A 22,835-nucleotide genomic window follows, 5' to 3' on the forward strand; every position below is an offset into this window, starting at 1 on the left:
GATGTGTAAAGATGGGCAAGGAAATAGGAAAGGAAGACAGAGAAGTAACTGGGGTGGCCAGATCATATAAGATCTTGTAAAGCCTATGACAGGAATTTTATTTCGATCCTGAGAAATAGGGGAAATTGTTGAGGGCTTGCATAGGAGCAACTTGATCTAATATATGTTTTAAGATAATCATCATAGCAAAGGGCAAAGTGTGAATGAAATTAGTTTGAATGTTGTTGCAGTGACTCAGCCACAGGATGATATGAGGTTGGACTGGGGTGGTGGAGGTGGTGGATGTCGGTGGCTGATAAGAGGGCAGATTCTAAGAACATACAGCAAAACAGGATCATCAGAATGTGTTTCTGGACTGGAGTCGGTGAATGGGAGAAAGACATCAGACGATCCAAGCTTTTTGGTCCGAGCAGTGGAATGAAAGTCACTGATATTAACTCAGGTGAGAAGAACTGCGAGGAGAGTGGGTTTCAGATGAAAGCCAACAATTCAATTTTGACATGATGAATTTGAAATGTTTATTCAATACTCACGTGGAGATGTCACAAAGGCTGTTCAGAATACCATACAGGAATTTAGGAGAGAAGCCAGTCTGAAGATACGTGTTCTAAGAATGATGATCACATTTATAGGAAAGCTTATTACATAATGAAAACGGTAAAAATTTGAATTTTGAAGACTAAAGAACTGCTAAGATGCAGCAGGGCCAGGGCAGTCTGGCTCAAAGGCCAGGCTCATAACCATTGCCCCATATAATGCAGTACTCTTCCCACCAGGGGGCATGTGTGTGTTGTCCACCAAGATTACTGATCCACTGAGGCTCCAGACATTTCTTCTTGTTAATATCACCTACAGCATCTAGAATTTCTTTTCTTATTTATAATTGGCACCTTATAGTTGTATATATTTATAAGGTATGATGTGATGTTTCAATGCATGTATATATAATATAATGAACAAATCAGGGCAATTACCGTATCCATCACTTTAAACATTTATCATGTCTTTGTGGTAACGGCATTCAAAATCTCCTCTTCTAGCTATCCTGAAATATACACTACATTGTTATTTGCTATAGTCACCCTACTGTGTAATAGAGCACCGAAACTTATTCTTCCTGCCTAAGTGTAATTTTGTACCCATTGACCAGCCTGCCCCAGTCCCCCACCTCCCCTAGAATTTATTTGAATTCTGGAAATAAAGCTGTCTCACTATGTACTTTATTAAAAGAACCTTATGAAACCATATTTTCTTAGAGGCTAATTGATTTTAATTCTTTTTTAATTTTTGTTTTTTAAAGAGGGGGTCTTACTCCGTCACCCAGTGCAGTGGCATGATCATGGCTAACGGCAACCTCAAATTCCTGGGCTCAAGCAATTCTCCCACCTCAGCCTCCCAAGTACCTGGGACCACAGGCGTGCACCACCATGCCCTGCTAATTTTTTAAGAAACTTTTTGTAGAGATGGAGTCTCACTATGATGTCCAGGCTGGTCTCGAATTCCTTGTCTCAAGCAATCGTCTCAGTTTGGCCTCCCAAAATGCTGGGATTACAGGTGTGAGCCACCATGCCCAGCCTGATTTTAATTCTTTAAAAACATCTGATGTTTAAGTTCTGGCTAATTACACAAAATAGTGAAATTAGCGAGCAGAATGGTGAAGAAAAGAGGGGGGGATTTTTGAGGGGAGTTGTTAATACTTTTAATAACTCATCTGAATTTACTCATTATGGATTCTGAACCTGCCTCATTGTTATTGTTAGGCAGCAGTTATAATTTTAATTGTGGTATTTAAAATTACAATCAAATTGTTTATGAAAGACTGTGCTGGTTTTAAAACAGCAAACAGAAAAAATGTTTTAATACATCTTATTTAACAAATTTACCCATATCTAGTTTCCAAACTAATTTTGAGAAAGATGATCTCTATCCAGTAGGTTCATGGAAAGCTTGTGTATTAGATTTTAGGTATTCTAAAATCTAAAATTCTTATTTTCAGATTATTTTAGTTACTAAAACTCATACACCAACATATACACACAGAGATTTTAAAAATAAAAATTGATAAATACATGTGCTTATATAAACTAGGATTTTTAAAATGATACTTTGCTGTAAAGATTATTCAAAAGTTGCAAACATCAGTCCTGACGTCCTACACGCTTTTCTCAATTCAAGCATTTGTTTCTGCAAAATACAGATAAAAGTGCATTCCACTGATTTTGTTTTGAAATTTCATAAAAACCGTGACTGTTTCAGTGACCAAGGCTGTGGCTTTGAAATTAGACTTATCATTCATTATGGTTCAAATATTAAGGAATAGTGATTTTTAAAAGAGATACCATTAACAGGTATTATGAGAAGACTATATTGCTTATTCCTTAGGAGTGATATTTGATTTTCAAACAAAATGCATTCAGGATATTTTGGCACATGGGATGTGTTATTGGCTAATCCCAAGACGTGTGCGTTTTTACAACTAGTTTTTGAAAATGTGTAAATAGAACACACGCGTAAAACCAGTTCCTGTTCGGAATAAGCATTCATTTGCTCTGTGTACAAAAACTCTATACTATAGCAGCTCTTGAGAATCATCAGGATTGAGTTATAAGCAACTGAAATTAAAGTCAGCTTTTATATTTCATATTGGGCTATTTTTCTCTTTCGTGTTAGAGTATTGGGACATGGGCAATGGCAAGAATGTCTGAGAAATAAATAAAAATCCATTTCCCTTTGACACAAGGAGGCAAAAATAAGGATGGCGGCTGCTCTGCCACAACTTCTAGCTAGTGTTTTGACTGCACATCTTGTCATGGACTCAGAACTAAAAAGTCTTTAGTGATCCCCGCTGCATTTACAGATGCCAGCTCTAAGAAAGGAAGTGACTTGGCTGGATGTGGTGGCACACGCCTGTAATCCCAACACTTCGGAAGGCCGAGGCAGGCAGATCACGAGGTCAAGAGATAGAGACCATCCTGCCCAACGTGGTGAAACCCTGACTCTACTAAAATACAAAAATTAGCCGGGCGTGGTGGCGCATGCCTGTAGTCCCAGCTACTTGAGAGGCTGAGGCAGGAGAATCGCTTGAACCTGGAAGGCGGAGGTTGCAGTGAGCGAAGATCGCGCCACTGCACTCCAGACTGGTGACAAAGTGAGACTCCATCTCAAAACAAAAGAAAGGAAGTGACTTACTCCTGACATGCAGTTACAGGCACTAGGATTAGAATTTAAGCCCCATGACTTGCAGTTCAGCCTTTTTTTCCCATGATTTCCACATGTGCTTGTTTGGCAGTGTGTGCTCTCTCTGATTTGAAGAAATACATGCTGTAGAAACTCCTCTGCCTATTAAAAAGTTAATTCAGTGCCCTACTTTCTTCCAGCTCATTCAGCCAGATTAACTAATGGAAATTTTGCAGAATGTATACTGAATTTTAGATGGAATGTTGTTTTCCACTGTAATTTATTACTGCCCTGGCCCTTGCCATTGTGATGGTTTCCTCACACTGTACTTAGATGAAGTAAGCATGATTTTTATCTCATCTGAATACTATTCTATGCACCTAACATATATATATATATATATATATATATATATATATATACACACATATAATATAACAGAATCTTGTTAAAGGATTGGCTGATGGAACTACCTATCTAAATCTGGGGAATGAACATGCTAATATCATATAGGCTGTATAATGTAGATGTGAAACCAGTTATTCACACCAGTATTACATGGATCATTTTTTCAAATTTCAGCATGATTTTTCATCTGTGCAGAATGCCTGAGATGTCATAACTGCCATTAGGCATCTAGACTGGTCTACTCTGTGTGTGTAAAAAAGATCGTTGACTTATGATTATCTGTTGCTCTCACTGCCAATTGCTTTATTATTTTAATGTCGATTTTCTTTTTTTAGTCCTAGGCAAATATTATGCTTCCCTAAGAATTCATCTCCCATTCTGATTGCTGTCCCCGTGCTCTCTCTGTCCCTGTTATTCTTCTACTGTCAGGTTCAGGGTGTCCTTACATCAGTCGTCCTCTAAAGCAGGCAGGTCTCTCATTGGCATCTGGTATTCACAGTATGGTTTTGTAAACCTAGCGTGCGGAGCATGCCGCCTTTGGAAATCTGTGGCTATCCCTGTGATATATAATAAGTTTGTCCCTAATTTCTTTTTGGGATTTTGTTAGTGTTCTTTGCTGTAGGGAAAAACATAGGCATATTTCAGCACACAAAAGACTCTGGTTTGATCACCTGGGGCGTTTAAAATAGAGTTGAATTGGAAGTGTTTAACACGACTGGGAAGCCCAGAGCAACACTAGCTACTCATGTTTCCCATCGCCCCTTAAACTAGATTAAGTGCTCCTGAATGTGACACTTCATAAGTATCAACTGATAATAACTCTCATCTCAGGAGCATGTCTGTGTGGCAGACTGTGTTTTAAGTGCATTGCGCATATTATCTCAATGGATCCTTACCGCTAATCTTTGGCATTAGTATTTTGTCAACTTCTTACACATGATTACAGATGAGGGCACCAAGGCCCAGAGAATCCAAGTCTCTTGCTCAGGTCACACAGCCAGCAAATGAGGGACCCGGGATGTGAACCTAGGCAGGGGACTGGCATAGCCTTTGTACTCTGCTCCTTTTTTGGAAATAGCGTTTACTTATATTAATTTCTTATTGCATTCCTCAATGTTGATATAAATTATGATTCTGTTTTTATTTCTCCCAAATAGAATCTCTTTTAGCTTATCTATTCTATGTCACCTTATTATTCACTTCTCTATCCCGAATTATGATTGCTGTTGAGAAAGCGGCACTTGATTTTTCTTACATGCAAATGATGTTTTTTTTTTAAAAAGATGAAAGCTGAGGTACTTCTTTTACTAACTCCTACTGTTGAGAAAATAAACTTACTTCAGAAATTTCTACATATGGTAATAGTCCATTTTTACTTGGTTTTGTTGGAGAATAAAATGTTCCACGTATGAGATTTTTCTACATGAATAATCTTACCTTTCCAAATGCCAGTTCTAAAAAACAAAGCATAATATTTTGAAGGATTTCTAAAATGACCACTTCCATGTCTTCTTAAACAGAAAATAACAAGTCCAACATATCTTCTTTTTATGGCTCAGAATTGTCCTGATGAATACCTGTTATTTTATCATTAAGTAACTTACCTTTGTCTTCATTTTAGCATCTCTGTTTCCTTAATATAATCAGCTGCCATCTTTTTTCTTTTTAGATTTTCTTTTAAAATATTTCTGCCCACACACTAATCATACTGTGTTGGAAATGAAAAAAATGTTAATACATGCACATAAATAAGAGTAAATAACATGATAGTGATAAAAATACAGGATTCAGTGAAGTTTTTACATTATTTTCTTGACTCAGAGGCATTTTATTAATCATTGCAAAATTATGAGCTGTATTTAAAAGAAGAGGAGGCTGCAAGAAGTTGAGCCTCTGGGTAAGAAAAATATTACTGAGTTTTAAAATTACATTGTAAATATAGAGTACTTTACACTCAAGTACTCAAGCCTCTTTTATAAGCACCGTGAGCTAACCGATTGCACCCCTGGAGTTCCACAAGCCTCTTTTATACTGTGGTTTTCATCCTGTTAACTTTTTGAAGTCGTTGTGGTCAAAAGCAAATTATGCTGTGGAGAATTCTCTTTGCTATCCGAGGATGTTGATAATACCATTCCTTTAGAGTTTGGGGTGAAATCATCCTATGTTGGTATCAGGCTTAACAAAGCTGTTCTAGGCTGTTCACTTAATCAGAGGTGTTTGGAGATGGATTTTTGTTTCTCAGCTTGCTCATGGCTTGAATATCCAAACAAAAAAATAAGCTGGAATTTTTTAGTAGGTTTATTGTTGAACTTTAGCTGTGTGGGTGAAGAGAATAACACATGTACGAGAAGATTAATTAGCGATTATTTTGCCGTGAAGCGTGATGCTGCTGGGCCATCTGCGTGCCGTTATTGGGAGAGTGATCTTGATAGATTACTCAGTAAACTCTTTCAACACTTTGTTCCAAGATTGTCAGCGGTCTTATGGATTCTTATTAGATTAAGATGGTGCTAAGATTTCGGAGCAGTGGGACCACAGGGAACTGTGGCACCATGTTTGTCCCTAACAATAAACAAGTCTGTCTTGAGAATACTGCCCCAAGTCCATTCTTACTGGCATTTATCTTGTTAATATCACTATTATATTTTCTCACAACAAAATAGCTACAATAGCCCCACCTCAACAGCTTATAACACACAATAATTAGCCTGGTGTTTTTCTATGCAGTGTTAGGTTTTTAATATTCTTGGTGTGTCATTTACTCATAAATGTCCTTGTTCATTGATTTAGCAAATATTGATTCACTTGCTACTTTTGCCATGGATATGCTGAGTGCTAAACTTGTCATCCTAAATGAAGCAAAAAAATTCAGCCCAACTTTCTGATTTTTCATCTAGGCATTTATCCTGCTCTGGAGCTATATTTTCTGGAGATCCTGTAATGAACACAAAATGTCTATTATTATTTCAGTACCTCTAGATTACTATTTGACCAAAAATCTTAAAACCATTTGTAAGCATTGTGAGAAGATCAGTCCTCTTAACTATTAAGTCAAAAGGTTTGATTTCACCTTGACATATGAAATGTGTGTGACTCACATAGAAATTAAATCTAGGTCTTACCTATATCACCACCAGTATATTTCTACTAAATTCATGACATGATGCAAAGTATCAAAACAAATTTTCCTTAATTGTAAAATTATGGAACATAAGTATCACTCAGAAGTAAAATGAGAATGCATATCATCAAATCAAATGAAAATATTGTACCTCAAAAAAGGAAGGAGAATTTTACTAATTCACTCATTCTCATTTGCAAGCATTTATTAATGACTAATTATGGTAGTATTACATGAAGAAGAACCTGCCAACATACGCTTTGCACTCTATAAGTATATAACTTGTAAATTAGTAGTTAATGAGATGCAGGAGCCAAGAATAGTCTTATGATCACTCACTTCTGTTTTTCTTTTTTGTAGCATCTCTATATTTACTTTCACTCTATTTTTCTAATCCTCAACAACACTTTAACACCCAATTGCTTTTTGTTGTTCCTTGGCTTGGTTTTAGTCACACTCTTTCCTATGCTTAGAACTCAGAAGCTCCTCTTACTGTCTATCTTCCTGGGCATCTCAGTTTTCCCTTCTTGTATCTATACTCCGCAGATTTCCTTATGTGCCGTAACTTAATTTTTCTTCCGGGAAAGTGTGCTAACACTATCTTCCCAGGCCACAGACTGCTGGGACTAAAATAATAAAGATGGCTATACGAAGACAGATGGGCCACCTGCAAAGGATGTTACATGTTGCCCCACCCTATACTCCCTAACAGGTGTAAGGAAGTCAGAGATCATCTGCAACCCCCCTAAGCTCTTCTGTGGATCTGGAGACCAGGTGGATACCAGGCAGATTAATAGAGAAAATCATACACATTTTATTAGTTTTACATGTACATGGGGATCTTCACAAGAGTGTGAAGTCTGAAGAAATGGCCAAAGCAAGACACTTCTATACTTTTTAGACAAACAATAATAAATTTAAGAAAAAAATGACAGAACAAAGAAAATCTGGCTGAAGGCAGTAAATTTTCTAGCAGAATCACTAGGGAATATATTGGGGGCATAAAACTAGTGGAAGGTAGGGGTTACTTGATTAAGTTTATTTCTTAATTTAATTTAATTTAATTTTTTGAGATAGAGTGTTGTTCTGTCGCCCAGGCTGGAGTGCAGTGGTGTGATCTCTGCTAACTACAATCTCCACCTCCCGAATTCAGGTGGTTCTCATGCCTCAGCCTCCCAAGTAGCTGGGATTACAGATGCCTGCCACCATGCCCAGCTAATTTTTTTATTTTTTATTTTTTTTAGTAGAGACGGGGTTCGCCAGGTTGGCCATGGTGGTCTTGAACTCCTGGCCTCAATTGATCCATCCGTCTTGGCCTCCCGAAGTGCTGGGATTACAGGCATGAGCCACCGCATCCAGCCCTTTATTCAGGTTCATTGCAGCCCCCAACTCCCAGTCTCTGGTGATAAGAGCTATTTTCTTGCCCTGGCAAAAGCAAGATACCCCTCCCAGAGGAATCTTTATGGCTTGCTGCATATAGGAAGAGATAGGCCAGCTAGCCCTTTCTGAAACTACAATTCATCCAGTGTTTTCAACTTGAAACAATCTGGGGTATTTTGGGATGGCATATTCTTCACTCGTCCACAGGGGTACTTAGGGATTCAGAATTTAACCAGGACTATAATCACCTGCTCATTTGTTATGGGCCAACTATCTTTCTAGATCCTCTTACCATTTTAATTTTACAGACAGTCAAAAAAAAAAAAAGAATAAGATGATGTTGATGAACGTGGCTGCTTAGGACTGTCAGGATTCCTCACTCAGCCTAGCTTTTTAAAACTTTTGTTAGATATTCATAGGGTACAGAGTAATATTTCAATACATGAAATGTGCAATGATCAAATCAGAATAATTAACATATCTATCACTTCAAACTTTTATGTTTTTTTGTGTTGGAAATATTCATTCAACCTAGCAGAAGGCAAATGTATGGAAGTAGATTCTCTGAAAGTGGTTTGTAGAAAAGTAAAAATTATTTTGTGTGTAAATAATGAAGCACAGTAGCTACCATATACATAGTACCTACTAGGCTGGAAGCATGATTCCAATTTCATTTCAAGTGTGCTTATGTCATTCTCACGTCAATCCTGCCAGGTAGGTTTATGACCTTTATTAATAGATGGGGGAGGCACAGAGAATGAAAGTAACAGAAGACAGTGGGTGTCTCCAAAGTTCTTGTTCTTTCCACAATGACACCCTGGCACTAAAGTTTTAACAAGGATAGGTAGGCATGTTGCTATGAGCAATGCATGCTTTGAGAAGGCCTTGACTTTGAACTGAAAGGATGTTGAAATGATGGAAATACACACACACACACACACACACACATGCACAAAATTGATGAAAAAAAATGCTCCTCTGTACAAAAAACAACATTCTATACAGAGAGACTTGATTGCGAGTTTGGAGATGATGGCTGGAGCATTTAGTAACAGTCTTCCAAAGCCAGGGCAAAGAATGAAGAATAATTGGCAGTTGTTCTTTATTATTGGCAAGAACAATGCAGGGAGAGATCAGAGGTAGAAGTTATCAATTGAAATGTTTGCAAAATGCTAGATAACAATTTCAAGGGGCATCATAGTACCCCAAAACAGATAAAAATTTAACAACAAATTGTTTATTTATGTAGGTGTAAGGGGTAAAAGGATGGGATTCTTATGCTTTGCTGTACCATAGCTAGCTACTTAGTTACTCAGTTCTTAACTGAGGTGTAAAAGCTCCCCATGGTTGATGGCTGGAGATATAGATAGATCCATGTTGTCCTAGAACTGCTGTAAGAATCCTAGCTTCTTGACTAAGAAACAGAAATAAATGTATAAATGAATTATACATAAAGATATATAAACAGATAAATAAATCTAACTTTTCTGGTATTTTCTACATACAGTAGGCCCTCTCTATTTATGACTTCCACATCTGTGGATTCAACCACCCATGATCAAAAATCCACAGATGTGGGAGGGCAAAGTGGGGAACTTGAGCATCCTTGATGTTTGGTATCTGTGCAGGTCCTCAAACCAATCCCCTGAGGATACCAAGGGACAACTGTACATATATTTTTTTTGTTGGGGTAGAAAACTATTTTGCATAATTTCATATTTTCTAGCCTTTAAGTTAGAAAACTTTATGTCATCTCTGCACAAACGCAGTAATAACTATTGACCAAATTTTACTAACCCTTTTGTTGGAAGAAATTGTTGGCGGCTATAGACAGTATGAGTATTACAGCCTTAGTTTCAGACTATATGTTTACATTGTCCAATAAATCTCTTCCTACTCCATATTTAGAACACTGTATAGAATAGTAAAAGCTAGAACAATCTTTACAATCACCAGTCTGTAGATTCAATAGTGCAGCATACATGGTCCTTGATGCCTTAACATTCCCTCATAGCATCACAAAATAATGGTCCATATCATTAGAAACATTACTGATGGTACTAGATTGCTATGATATTGAGAATGAGGTGATGCAAATGAAAACTTTTAAAAGTTTAAAGTGCTATAAATGCCAAATGCAACTGCCTGTGAGAGAACATTATCACATGGGCCAACACACATCTATAAAATGAGGGAGACATACTCTACAGATTCAGAAGAGCCTTCCCATTTTAACGTTTCTTAACTTTATCTTCTCATGGACTTGTTGTCATCGGATGAGGTTGGTCATGGCAGTTGCTACCAGGAACTAGAACCATCTTAGTGTCTTGTGAGAAAGAGCTGAAAAAAGAAGAAAAAGCACAAAGCCAGGTTTTCAGAATGCCAAGAATGTACTCTAAAGTGTTAGAAACAAGAGCTCGGAGTCACAAGGAAAACGAGCACTCAAACAAAGGATTTCTCAGCAAGGCAAATTTACTTCTGCAGAAGGGTGCCACTCACACTTCTGGCCACTGCGAGAGCACACCGAACAAAGGAGGGAAGGGGTTTTTATCCCTAACGCTATTAGTCCCTGCTTCTGTGTCCTGTCCCCATTGGCTGGAGTCGTACCACACAATCTAAACTGACCCGATTGGCTACTGTTTAAAATTGAATATGGCTAATTAGGTGGGAAGGGAGAGGCTGTCCGTTTCGGTACAAGGCATGTTTGGGCATGTCAGGGCACGGCAAAGGCAGGAAGTGTAGTTTTGGCTGGAAGACCTGTTTCAGTGGGAGGGGCAGTTTACAGAATGGGTAGCCAGGAGTAAAGGAGGACTGTTTCCAAATAAGGAAGAGATGTGAGTTACAGACTGGGACTGGTAGGAGAAGTTGTTTACAGAGCAGGTAGCTTAGGAGAAGGGACAAGGAAGTTTATCTCGAGAACAAAGAACAAGGAAGTCAGAAATTAAATCTTTCAAGAGGAACTTACTGTATCTGACAAAAGGAACCACACAAAAACGTTACATTCCTATAAAAGAATACATTTAAAAGGCTTTTTTTATGTTCTTTGTTTGTTTTCATAAAACAGTGGAGGCGCTCCATTTGGGAACATTAATGGCTGCCCATGGCTACTTCTTTCCAATCTCAGATCATGTCCTCACACTCAAGGATGATGGCACCTTTTACCGGTTTCAAGTAAGTTTATTAGAAATGTTCTTTAACAGTAAACTAGAAGCCCGCATTTCATTTGTTAGTTAGGTTTCTTTTGAACAGAACTTTTAAAAACTATGACTTATTTTACTTTGGCTTAGGCTAGTTAGAAACTGATTAACATTAAACTAAAGACATAAAAAGCAATAAACACGGAGAAAGATAAAGTATGCTTAGTCAAGATGATGTGTGAAAGCTAAATTGTGTGATGATTGAAGTTCTATTTTATATGAAAAGCTTAAGGGAAATTCATAAAGTGACTTAATGGCATTTGGAAGGACCGGAGAGTCTTCCTCTGTCTGACCCTTGCCTGTGATCCAGACCATCTTCAGCCCAAGTAAATTTTAACGGGAATGCTTGAAACTCCAGATAGGATTCAGCTAATTAATAAACTCTCAGCATCCTAGGCTCTTCTACAAATCTGTAAAGACTGACATGATGATATATTGTGTGTGTGCACTCAACTGCAACAGGACACCTCAGATAACTTGCAAACTGATAAGAGTCATTCTAGGTCATTTGCAAATGACACAGATGCTATTATTCTTTCTGGCAATGATTGTGGACTCTAATTTCAGTCATTGTAAGTATATTTGACACTTGAGTTCACATTGATTTACCTAAAGTATATTCTACATTTCAGTAGACATTATGGCTCATTAATAACTGACTAGCAGATTCTAGCCTGTAAAATTAAGGCACATAAAATGCTGGATGTCAAACTCTAATCCATTTCCAAGAGGTATTTGCTGGAGGGTTCTCCCCACAGTCCAACTTTCAGACTTTGGAGCCTTCTTCTCACTTGTTCTAAGTATTATTAAATGCTCTATGACTACATAAATGACTGAATAGTAATCAGAGTGCCTAAAATTTGTTTGGGAAAACTGAGAACAAAGAGGAAATATGCTTTAAAAATCACTTTAATCATTTGCTTTAAAAAATCATTTTAAAGATTATTGTCCTCATAGAACAGTCTTACTGCCCCTTCCTTGGACTCATTTCTTCCAAGGCGAATAATCGTAGGACAGTTTTGGACTTAAGAGCTAGGAGGAAATAAAGCTGTATCCTGAAACTGTGATACTGACCTAAGTATTCAAGCACTTAGTTAAATTACGTAACTTAAAAAAGCTTTACATTAATGGAGCTTTATTCTTTATACAGCAAAACTTACACTAATGGTAGCTTAAAATAGCATATTATTAAAGTAACTTCTGGCCCCAAGATTAAATTTTTAATAACTAGGAATTATTGGTGATCAGCAAATAAATTGTTTTTATGTGACTAATGCTTCCTGATTTTTTTAAAGAAATCTCTATTCCCAGAAAATGTAGTAGACAGACAAGGTTTACATGTCTTAGTCATGCTCATGGGTCTAAAAGGGCACCTGAGGCCGGGCACAGTGGCTCATGCCTGTAATCCCAGCACTTTGGGAGGCCAGGGCGGGCTATCACTTGAGGTTAGGAGTTCGAGACCAGCCTGGCCAACATGGTGAAACCTCATCTCTACTACAAAAAAACAAACAAAAAAAAATTAGCTGGGTGTGGTGGCATGTGCCTGTAATTCCAGCTACTTGGTAGGCTGAGGCAGGGGAATAGCTTGAACCTGGGAGATGGAGGTTGCAGTGAGCCGAGATTGTGCCACTGCACTCCAGCCTGGGCGACAGAGCGAGACTCAGTCTCAAAAAAAAAAAAAAAAAAAAGCCATGTGAAGGAAGGGATCACCATACACACAGGAGAAAAGGAGAGAATTTTTAAAAGAGCTTTAGAACAAAGCAAGGGAATGGGTACAAATGACATATGAATTATGTAACTACTAGGGATAGACAGAGAGTTGTCAAGTTCAGTGTGCTGAGATAGATAGGCAGATATAAAATAAACATTATCTATACATATACACATTAAAATTACATTAGTGCCAAATAGTAAATGTTACATATTTTAATGATGCATCCATATTTGAAATAGTATCTAAATATAACAAACACATTTGTAAATCTAATAATATTAGAGTTCTGAAACCAAGATTTTAAAAAACACCAGAAAACTCAGAGGTAACTGAATTTCTACTATAATGTCTACCAAGTCATTAACCAGTCCATATTTGAAGAGTTCTAATAATAGAAAACAAATTATTATTCAAGGTCTTCACTTCTATTTTTACGTTGGTTCCAAGCAGCGAAAGTTCTTTATTACACCGAAGTGAAATTCAACTCCTTGGAAGGATATTTTAAAATCATAAATTAAAGTAGAAAAGTTGGGATGCCGTGTTTACAAATCCTCCAGTGAATGATTGGGAGTCTAACCATCATTAAGAATCTAGGCTGGGCGCAGTGGCTCACGCCTGTGATCCCAGCACTTTGAGAGGCAGAGGTGGGCAGATCATGAGGTCAAGAGACTGAGACCATCCTGGCCAACATGGTGAAACGTCATCTCTACTAAAAATACAAAAATTAGCTGGATGTGATGGTGCGTGCCTGTAGTCCCAGCTACTTGGGAGGCTGAGGCAGGAGAATTGCTTGAACCCAGGAGGCGAAGGTTGCAGTGAGCCAAGATGGTGCCACTGCACTCCAGCCTGGGTGACAGAGCAAGACTCCATCTCAAAATAATAATAATAAAAAAATCTAAAGAGTCTTCAAAGCATTAATTTGAGACAAACAGAAATCTTTATTTCATTGGCATGACAGTTTATATATTTGTCTCAAATTTGTAGTACATGTCTTAATCATGTGATTTTTTTAAATTTACCGTAAAGTCACAATTGTCTAATCATCCTCTCTTAGCTAACTGAAAATGAGATCTGATGTAATTCTTTAGCTCTCTTTCATGACTTTCAATATATTAGTATATGCTCCGACAGTTATTGAACAACAGTTGAACAGTTTTGGATGAGTTTCATCCTAGCTAAGGAAGCCAATATTGAAAAATCAAGAAACTCATGCATTAAAATGTCCTAATGTATGGTAGAACTATGAAAGTATGTATTTAAATTCCAAAAAAACTGTAAGAGTTTGTTGTTCTCCTATATTATTGTTTACTACAGATCAAAACACTACTTCTTAGAAAAAATCTTCCATATTAGTGAAGAACATTGGTTTAGTGGCATTTCCACATAATATCACAAGAAAAAATTACTTTATGCTTTAATTTTACAGTCATTAAATTCTCACTAAAGTAAATGATGGAGAATGAAGAAAAATATAAGAATGCAGTTGAGAATATTTTTTGTGCTTTTGTGGGAAAAAAGTATATGTCTTGTCTGAGTAGAATAGGTATTTTAAGGTTAGATAAATAGATATGCCTGCACACACACCTATACATACACATATATACTCCCCAAAATATAGAAACTACCCAGAGGGAACAACGCACTCCGTAAGAAGCATCTCAGAAAGTAACACCGGCCGGGCGCGGTGGCTCACACCTGTAATCCCAGCACTTTGGGGGGCCGAGGGGGGCAGATCACGAGGTCAGGAGATGGAGACCATCCTGGCTAACACGGTGAAACCCCGTCTCTGCTAAAAATACAAAAAATTAGCCAGGCGTGGTGGCGGGCGCCTGTAGTCCCAGCTACTCGGGAGGCTGAGGCAGGAGAATGGCGTGAACTCGGGAGGCGGAGCTTGCAGTGAGCCGAGATCACGCCACTGCACTCCAGCCTGGGCGATAGAGCAAGACTCCATCTCAAAAAAAAAAAAAAAAAAAAAAAAGAAAGATACCAAAGTAGAAAAGATATCTCTTATAAAACCTAAGAAATAGATAGCACATCAGAAAATCGTTTTTAGGCCGGGCACAGTGGCTCACACCTGTAATCCCAGCGCTTTGGGAGGCCGAGGCAGGCGGATCACGAGGTCAGGAGATTGAGACCATCCTGCCTAACACGGTGAAACCCCGTCTCTACTAAAAATACAAAAACTCAGTTGGGCATGGTGGCGGGCGCCTGTAGTCCCAGCTGCTTGGGAGGCTGAGGCAGGAGAATGGCGTGAACCCGGGAGGCGGAGCTTGCAGCGAGCTGAGACCGCACCACTGCACTCCAGCCTGGGCAACAGAGTGAGACTCTGTCTCAAAAAAAAAAAAAAGACACCGTACATGAAAGCAAAGTTTTAACTACTTTGTCTCCCTAGGGCTATCCTAGAATCCTGATTCAATTTTATTTTTAAGAAATCGAATTCTCAAAGCTTCATCTCCTATGGAGTCAAGTGAGATTGGGGTGATGAGGGTGACCCACATAAAGTCTTACTATCCTCTTTTGTCTAGTGGTTTAGTATTTTTTTCTTTCTTCAGAATTCCTACGATGATTTTGTTCTCATGTTCACAAAACTACTGTTAGTAGCCTTCTTTATTTTACTACTATAATTCCCAAGAAAGAACGGAGGGTAAGTCGAAATCCCTGGGTGATGGTGGTCGGGGGGCCTCTGAGACAGTTTGGAAAGACTTTTCTGTAGAGATTCAAACAGTTCTCCCTATCTACCCATTTTCCCTTCTTTAGAGTCTCTCTTCTAGAGGGGAAAATGATCAGATAATCAGAGATGACTCCAAATATGCTTATTGCACATGGTAGTTAGTGTAATTAGCTAACAGATAGAATTAAGCCCACAGTACTGATATTTGCTATATCACTGTTACAGTGAGTCCTGCAGGCCTCATCATTCCAGGGACTAGGGGTTGATAAGGAGACAGGTGATCATCAGGTTTCTTCGTGGTCAGGAGCCAAGCATGTTCAGCTAGCAGGGCTAGGAAAGTCCTTTTAGAAAATATAGATGTTAATGATAATAATAAAGTTTTTCTCAGTCAGACATTTTCTTTGTAGTTTAGTCAATCAGTTTCTAGATTCTACAGAATCTGGATTCTGCCTATTGTAGATTGTATCACTCAATTAAGACACTATTCCTTTAAAAAAATCTCTGATTTGTGCAGTTTAAAACTTTAGAGCAACAAGTGTCTTTGTAAGGAAATGTTTCTATTTTTATTTATTTTTTGTAGGTTTTTTAAATTTAAATTTTATAATTTTAATGTTTGTGGGCACATAATAGGTGTATATATGTATGGAATACATGAGGTGTTTGGATACAAGGATGCAATGTGGAGTCATCACATCATGGAGAATGGGATCTCCATTCCCTCAAGCATTTATTCTTTGTGCTACAAACAATCCAGTTACACTCTTAGTTATTTTTAAATGTATAATTAAGTTACTATTGACTCGAGTCACCCTGTTGCACTACTAAATGGTAGAAATTAGTTACAAGAGGAATTTAGGAAATGTCTTTAAAAGTGAGAGTAAAAAGTTGCTTTAATCTCATTGGACAATGCTGAGAACTGAATTATATGACTAATGGAGCCAGGCAAATCATTGTCAGATCTCAGAGAAAGAGTCTATCGGTTGGTTGAGCTTTTTGGAGCTACCAAAAGCAGTGTTGAAATACATGATTCATAGAAAACAATTTGTTATATTTAAATATATTTCATCCTGAGTCTTGCTGAACATAAATACTCTTTCAGTCCTCTGTGTGGATGAATACTTTTTGTTTGAATATACAATCAGACCTTTTTGCCTTTATGTCAGTTGGTGTAAAATTACAGCAAAGGGATGACATTCTAAATACCTGCTTGCTGGTACTACACATGTTTAGAAGCTGAGCAATTGGTCAGCAAAGTACATGTAGACAAAGAGTTTTCAATGTCTCTCTTGGAACATGTTCTGTATTATAAAACATAGCAAACTAATATAGAGAATTGTGGAAGATAAATGTAATTCACTGGCCAGAAACTCCACTAATTTTTTATTTGTCTAATCTGGGTTCCACTTCTTTTCATTCCACAGACCCCCTATTTTTGGCCATCAAATTGTTGGGAGCCGGAAAACACAGATTATGGTCAGTGCCATCTCTCATTATTTTATTATTGACAGCCTGTATGTCTAGACGGATGTGTACTTGCGTTTTATTGCTTTTATCATTAAGAAAAGGAAACCACAGTTCTCAGGATGGGACCAATATTTTTAACATTGAATTGATAAGTGGCTTTGTTTGGAAAGTCACCAGACCTCGTGACAACTTTCTCTGTGGTATGGTGCCCTCTGCAACTATTAAAGAAAGCCTTCTGATTAGGTTAAAGAGCTATAAATAAGCTTAAAGGGGTTATTGTTTTGTCATAGCAACCTGGCCTACTAGAAAGAATAAAAACTAGACCCATAGAACCAGAGTTCTAGTTCAACTCTCCCACTTAGCTGTGTGATTTTTAGTAAGTCCCTTGACGTCCCAAGGGTCCGCTTTTCTCACTGTTCTGTGAAGCATCCTATGATTTTTATAAGTGGAGGGTTGTGTTAAACATGAAGAGGCCAATTACAAGCAAAAAAAAAAAAAAGCTAAAAAAGAAAATTCAGTGCTAATAAATCAAGTTCAGTGAACTTAGAAGAAACTTGGTTCAACAGCCATTATTTCACTCAAGGTCTTCAAGGAGAAAAAGAGCCCCTAGTAAGTATTCATCTTCTTAGATCTTCCTGAACAGTACAGTTTTCAAAGACAAGATTGCATGGTTTTTAAATGTCATTTCTGCAAGTGTTTATTGAGTATTTTTCTTCCTATGCCAGTGCAGTAGAAGATGCTAGGTTCGCAAAGGGGACTGAGTTCATTGACACTATTGGGTAGCTCACAGGCTAGATGGGAAAATAGAATTATACAGAAGGAGTTACTGTAGAGTGTCAAGTGAATAGGAGAGTGATATATGCAAAATTATGTGAATGTTTAAAAGAATGAGAAATTGACTTTCCCTGGGGTCTTCCAGAATGATTTTGCGAAAGAACTGGTAACATTTGAGCTGGATCTTAAGAGGAATGATTTTTCAGATGAGAAGGCAGGGCAAGCGTTTGAGGTAGAGGAGCCAGCATAATATACAAAGGCAGTGAGAAGCTTTGCAGCAGCTTGGCTTTCTTTGGTGTTGCTCCTGGAGAGACATTTTTATAAGAAGAAAAAATAAGAAAATTCATAGAAAATCAATAAAGCTATCTCTCATGTGTGTCATTTCAGAAACTTGAATTTAGTAGATCATCCAAGAATGGTCAGGCTCTAGTCAAAAGAGTCAAAACTAACATAACTCATGAAAAAAAAATCTAAAAACCAGAATACCGAAAAATTAATACGGAGACAAAATTATTTCTTTCCAGTAGTGAGAATGCCAGTTTCTTCATCCAGGACACACATTCCTCAAAACTGAGGTCCTTGGAGAAAGAAGATATTTTACAAAACGACTACTGATTTGTAGATGTGAGTTGGAGAACTTTCTGGAGCATTTTATTCAAGCTGGGATAATGCCTGGAGATTGTCTCACTAAAGAATATGAAATTCTAGTGGAGGAACACTGGAACAGCTGAGAGGGAGCTCATAGAGAAAAACCCAGGCATTGGAGGCAGACAGACCTGAACATAAATACTGTCATAACCACATACCAACTGTGTGACTTTAGGCATGCAATATCTCTGAGCCTCAGTTTGCTCACTTTTCAAACAGAAATCATATTGACTTCCTAGTTAAAATAATTCAAATTAATACAGCTAAGGAAACTAGTATTGGTCCTCTCACATACTCAATACATTGAAATTAGTGTTTTGTGCTTGTCATCATTATTGCCTGGCAGATACACTGCCTCTTTTCCCTGTTGAAAAGCAAATTCCCAGCTGGGCACAGTGGTTCACGCCTATAATCCCAGCACTTTGGGAGGCTGAGGCAGGCAGATCACCTGAGGTCAAGAGTTTGAGACCAGCCTGGCCAACATGACGAAACCCCATTTCTACTAAAAATACAAAAATTAGCCAGTGTGTGGTAGGGCGTGCCTGTAATCCCAGCTTACCTGGGAGGCTGAGGCAGGAGAATCGCTTGAACCTGAGAAATGGAGGTTGCAGTCAGCCAAGATCGTGCTACTGCTCTCTAGCCTGGATGACAGAGTGAGACTCCGTCTAAAAAAAAAAAAAAATTATAAAGAAAATAAAATTCCCATTCTCAGTGTTTCTTTCTGCCCATCTGTTGTGTCGTCTTTCATAAATATGTTAGAGTGCTCACATTTAAAGCACATGTTTTATCATTTTATAGTAGGTTGATGTTTCAGTGGTGAGCCTGAGGAAATGTCATGGCCTACACAGCAAATCATTTACAGAACATCTCTTAAAGTAGATCATCCCAAAATGCTGAATGTTTAAGTTTCACATTGTTCCGTGAAAGGGTCATATATGCGAAGTGTCCACCAAATATAGAAGGAGCCAAGAAACCAAAGAACAGAGCAGAAAAATCCAGTGTGTTGGAAAAGGGTGATTTATTGGGGAACTTACAGACAGAAGCGTGGTCTTGGGTGGCCACAAGAAAGGTAGGCCTTCGCACTACAACCTTCCAGACCCAGGGTTTATATATCCTGGAGGAAAAGTATATTTGCTCTGGAAGGAATGAGTGGGTGGCTGAGAGAATGCTATGGGTGTTACAGCTACAGGTAATGTATGCAACAAGATCAAGGGTTGTTGTGGAGGAAAGGTGTAACTCAGAGTAAATAAGTGTTTCTACATAGAGAGTAAATCATCAAGTAGACACCTTGGAGGCATTCCCAGACTCAGGGTTAATCAGGAGCCAACATGGCAGATTAGCATCTAAGATGGAATCACTCTTGTTTCCACACATGTTACCATCCACTGGTGTCCATTTCTGAGGGGATCATCTCCTACACTTTCTCCCCAAACCTGGAATACTTGCTACTTACAGTAACTAATTTATTCTTTAATTATTATGTTTGGGTTTTCTTCCTCTGAAGAAACATATTATTGGTTGTGCTTAGCTTGCCTGAATTATATACAAGTAAATTACAATAATGTAATTATTCCATTAAGAGGCTATGGGAGAAAAATGAGAGGAAGAGAATAACAATGATCTCAGACACCATCCGTGTCTGTACCTGCAGGGAATGATGCTTCATTTTCTATGATTTTTCTTTTTAGGTGCAAACAAATTATAGCAGCAATATGAATTACCCAACTTTGAATTTCCTGCTGCCATTTGTTTAAAGCATACTTTTATAAAACCTCACTCCCGGCTTTTAAAGAGGATATTGATGGTGTGATGTACTTGGGCTGTGAAGTCCAAAGCACAGTAACTACTTAGGCTGTCTTTTCTAAGACAACTTTGGGGCACAGGGACTTTATTGCATAAGGCGGGTTAAAGAAGAGTTTATTGGCTGTGCGCGGTGGCTCACGCCTGTAATCCCAACACATTGGTAGGCTGAGGTGGGCGTATCACAAGGTCAAGAGATCAAGACCATCCTGGCCAACATGGTGAAACCCCGTCTCTACTAAAAATACAAAAATTAGCTGGGCATGGTGGCGCACGTCTGTAGTCCCAGCTACTTGGGAGGCCGAGTCAGGAGAATCGCTTGAACCTGGGAGGCAGAGGTTGCAGTGAGCTGAGATTGCACCACTGCACTCCAGCCTGGTGACTGAGACTCCATCTCAAAAAACAAACAAACAAAACAAAACAAAACAAAACAAAAACAGTTTATTTCATTTTGTTAGTATCCTGACCTGTTTCCATCCCCAGTTTAAACTTACCAAGTAGGTTCTGCTGAACATAAGCCTCAATAGATCAGTTGATATGAAAAACTACTTTTTCATAATTATCTTGGTTTTATAGAAAAATGGAATGTTTTGCTTCTGTTCAATAACTAAGACAAGCCAATACGGACTAAAAGTCCTATATCTTTATAAACTCCATTCTTCGAAAATCAAGTTGGATAAGATTTCTGGTATTTTGCGTGCAAGTACAAAAAGCATTCTAATTCAAGCCAGTTAAAGTGGAGTCAGAAATGGGCTTTCCCAGATGTATTTGCTCATCAAGAGAGATCCAGCACTAAGGACTTGCAATGTGGGCTCGAGACAAAGGCACAGGAAAGCTCAAGAGAGCTTTGGTAAGAAGTAGAGACAGTGTCAGTTGTAGCAAACTGAAACAGAAGCTGAGGCAGGGTTTTTACTGGTACCTCTGGACACACACATTGCACACAAAGGGTCCTAGAAATGACCATTTTATACACATCACAAAACAGACACATAAACTAATGAAACAGAATTGAGAGCCCAAAAGTAAAGCTGCACATCTATAACCATATGATCTTTGGCCAAGTCAACAAAAATAAGCAATGGAGAAAGGATTCCTTATTTAATAATGATTCTGGAATAACTGGCTAGCCACATGCAGAAGAATGAAGCTGGACCGCTACCTTGTACCATATACAAAAACTAACTCAAGATGGATTAAAGATTAATATAAGACCTCAAAATATAAAAACCCTAGAAGAAAACCTAGGATATACCATTCTGGACAATGGCCTTGGTAAATAATTTATCACTAAGTCCTCAAAAGCAATTGCAAGAGAAACCAAAATTAACAAGTGGGACCTAAACTAAATAAAACTAATTAATTAAACTGAAGAGCTTCTGCACAGCAAAAGAAACTATCAACAGAATTAACAGACAACCTAGAGGATGGCAGAAAATATTTGCAAACTATGCATCTGACAAAGGTCTAATATCAAAAATCTATAAGGAACTTAAACAATACAACAAGCAAGAAACAATCCCGTTAAAAAGTGGGCAAGGGACATGAACAGACACTTCTCAAAAAAAGACATACAAGCAGCCAGCAAACATACAAGAAAATGCTCAACATTACAGATCATCAGAGAACTGTAAATCAAAGCCACAATGATATACCATCTCACACCAGTCAGAATGGCTGTTACTAAAAAATCAATAAATAACAAATTCTGACAAGACTATGGAGAAAACAGAATGTTTATACTCTGTTGGTGGGAATGTAAATTAGTTCATTCATTGTGGAAAGTTGTCTGGAGATTTCTCAAAGAACTAAAAATAGAACTATATTCATCCCAGCAATCCCATTACTGGATATATATTCAAAGGAAAATAAATTATTCTACCAGAAAGACATGTGCACTTGTATGTTCATCACAGCGATATTCACAACAGCAAAGACATGAAATCAACCTAGGTGCCCATCAATAGTGTATTGGATAAAGAAAATGTAATATATATACACCATGGAATACTAAACAGCCATGAAAAAGAATAAAATTATGTCCTTTGCAGCAACATGGATACAGCTGGAGGCCATTATCCCAAGCAAATTAACACAGGAAAAGAAAACCAAATACCACATGTTCTCACTTATAAGAGGGAGCTAAACATTGGGTATACATGGATGTAAAGATGAGAACAACAGACACTGGCAGGTACTGGTGGGGGGGAATGATGGAGGGGTGCAGGGGCTGAAAAAGTACCTACTAGGGACTATGCTCACTACCTGGGTGTTGGGATCAGTCATACCCCAAAGCTCAGCATCATGCAATATACCCATGTAACAAACCTGCACATGTACCCCCTGAATCTAAACTAAAAGTTAAAATTATTATTTAAAAAAAGAAATGAGTACAAATGGAGCAATGTCTTTAGGCTGGCTCCTTTCAAGGGTTGAATCTCTAATATCCAAATAGGATTTTAACTCCAAGAAATTGAAATGTCC

General features: G+C 38.0%; 1 protein-coding gene across 11 annotated transcripts in view; it reads left to right on the forward strand.

Moving 5' to 3' along the window:
- The window catches only part of RGS7 (regulator of G protein signaling 7), a 599,504-nt gene that overhangs the window by 418,274 nt on the left and 158,395 nt on the right, over nucleotides 1–22,835 (forward strand). For 8 of the 11 annotated variants that reach the window (XM_054660839.2, XM_054660821.2, XM_016941619.3 and 5 more), the window contains exons 5-6: nucleotides 11,151–11,257; nucleotides 17,090–17,141. The exons of the other annotated variants lie outside the window; for them this stretch is intronic. In XM_054660839.2, the coding sequence (XP_054516814.1) occupies nucleotides 11,151–11,257; nucleotides 17,090–17,141 (159 nt within the window). The remainder of the gene's footprint in view (nucleotides 1–11,150; nucleotides 11,258–17,089; nucleotides 17,142–22,835) is intronic. 11 annotated transcript variants of the gene reach the window in all.

Source organism: Pan troglodytes, chromosome 1, assembly GCF_028858775.2.
Source record: "Pan troglodytes isolate AG18354 chromosome 1, NHGRI_mPanTro3-v2.0_pri, whole genome shotgun sequence".
Lineage (NCBI taxonomy): Eukaryota > Metazoa > Chordata > Mammalia > Primates > Hominidae > Pan > Pan troglodytes.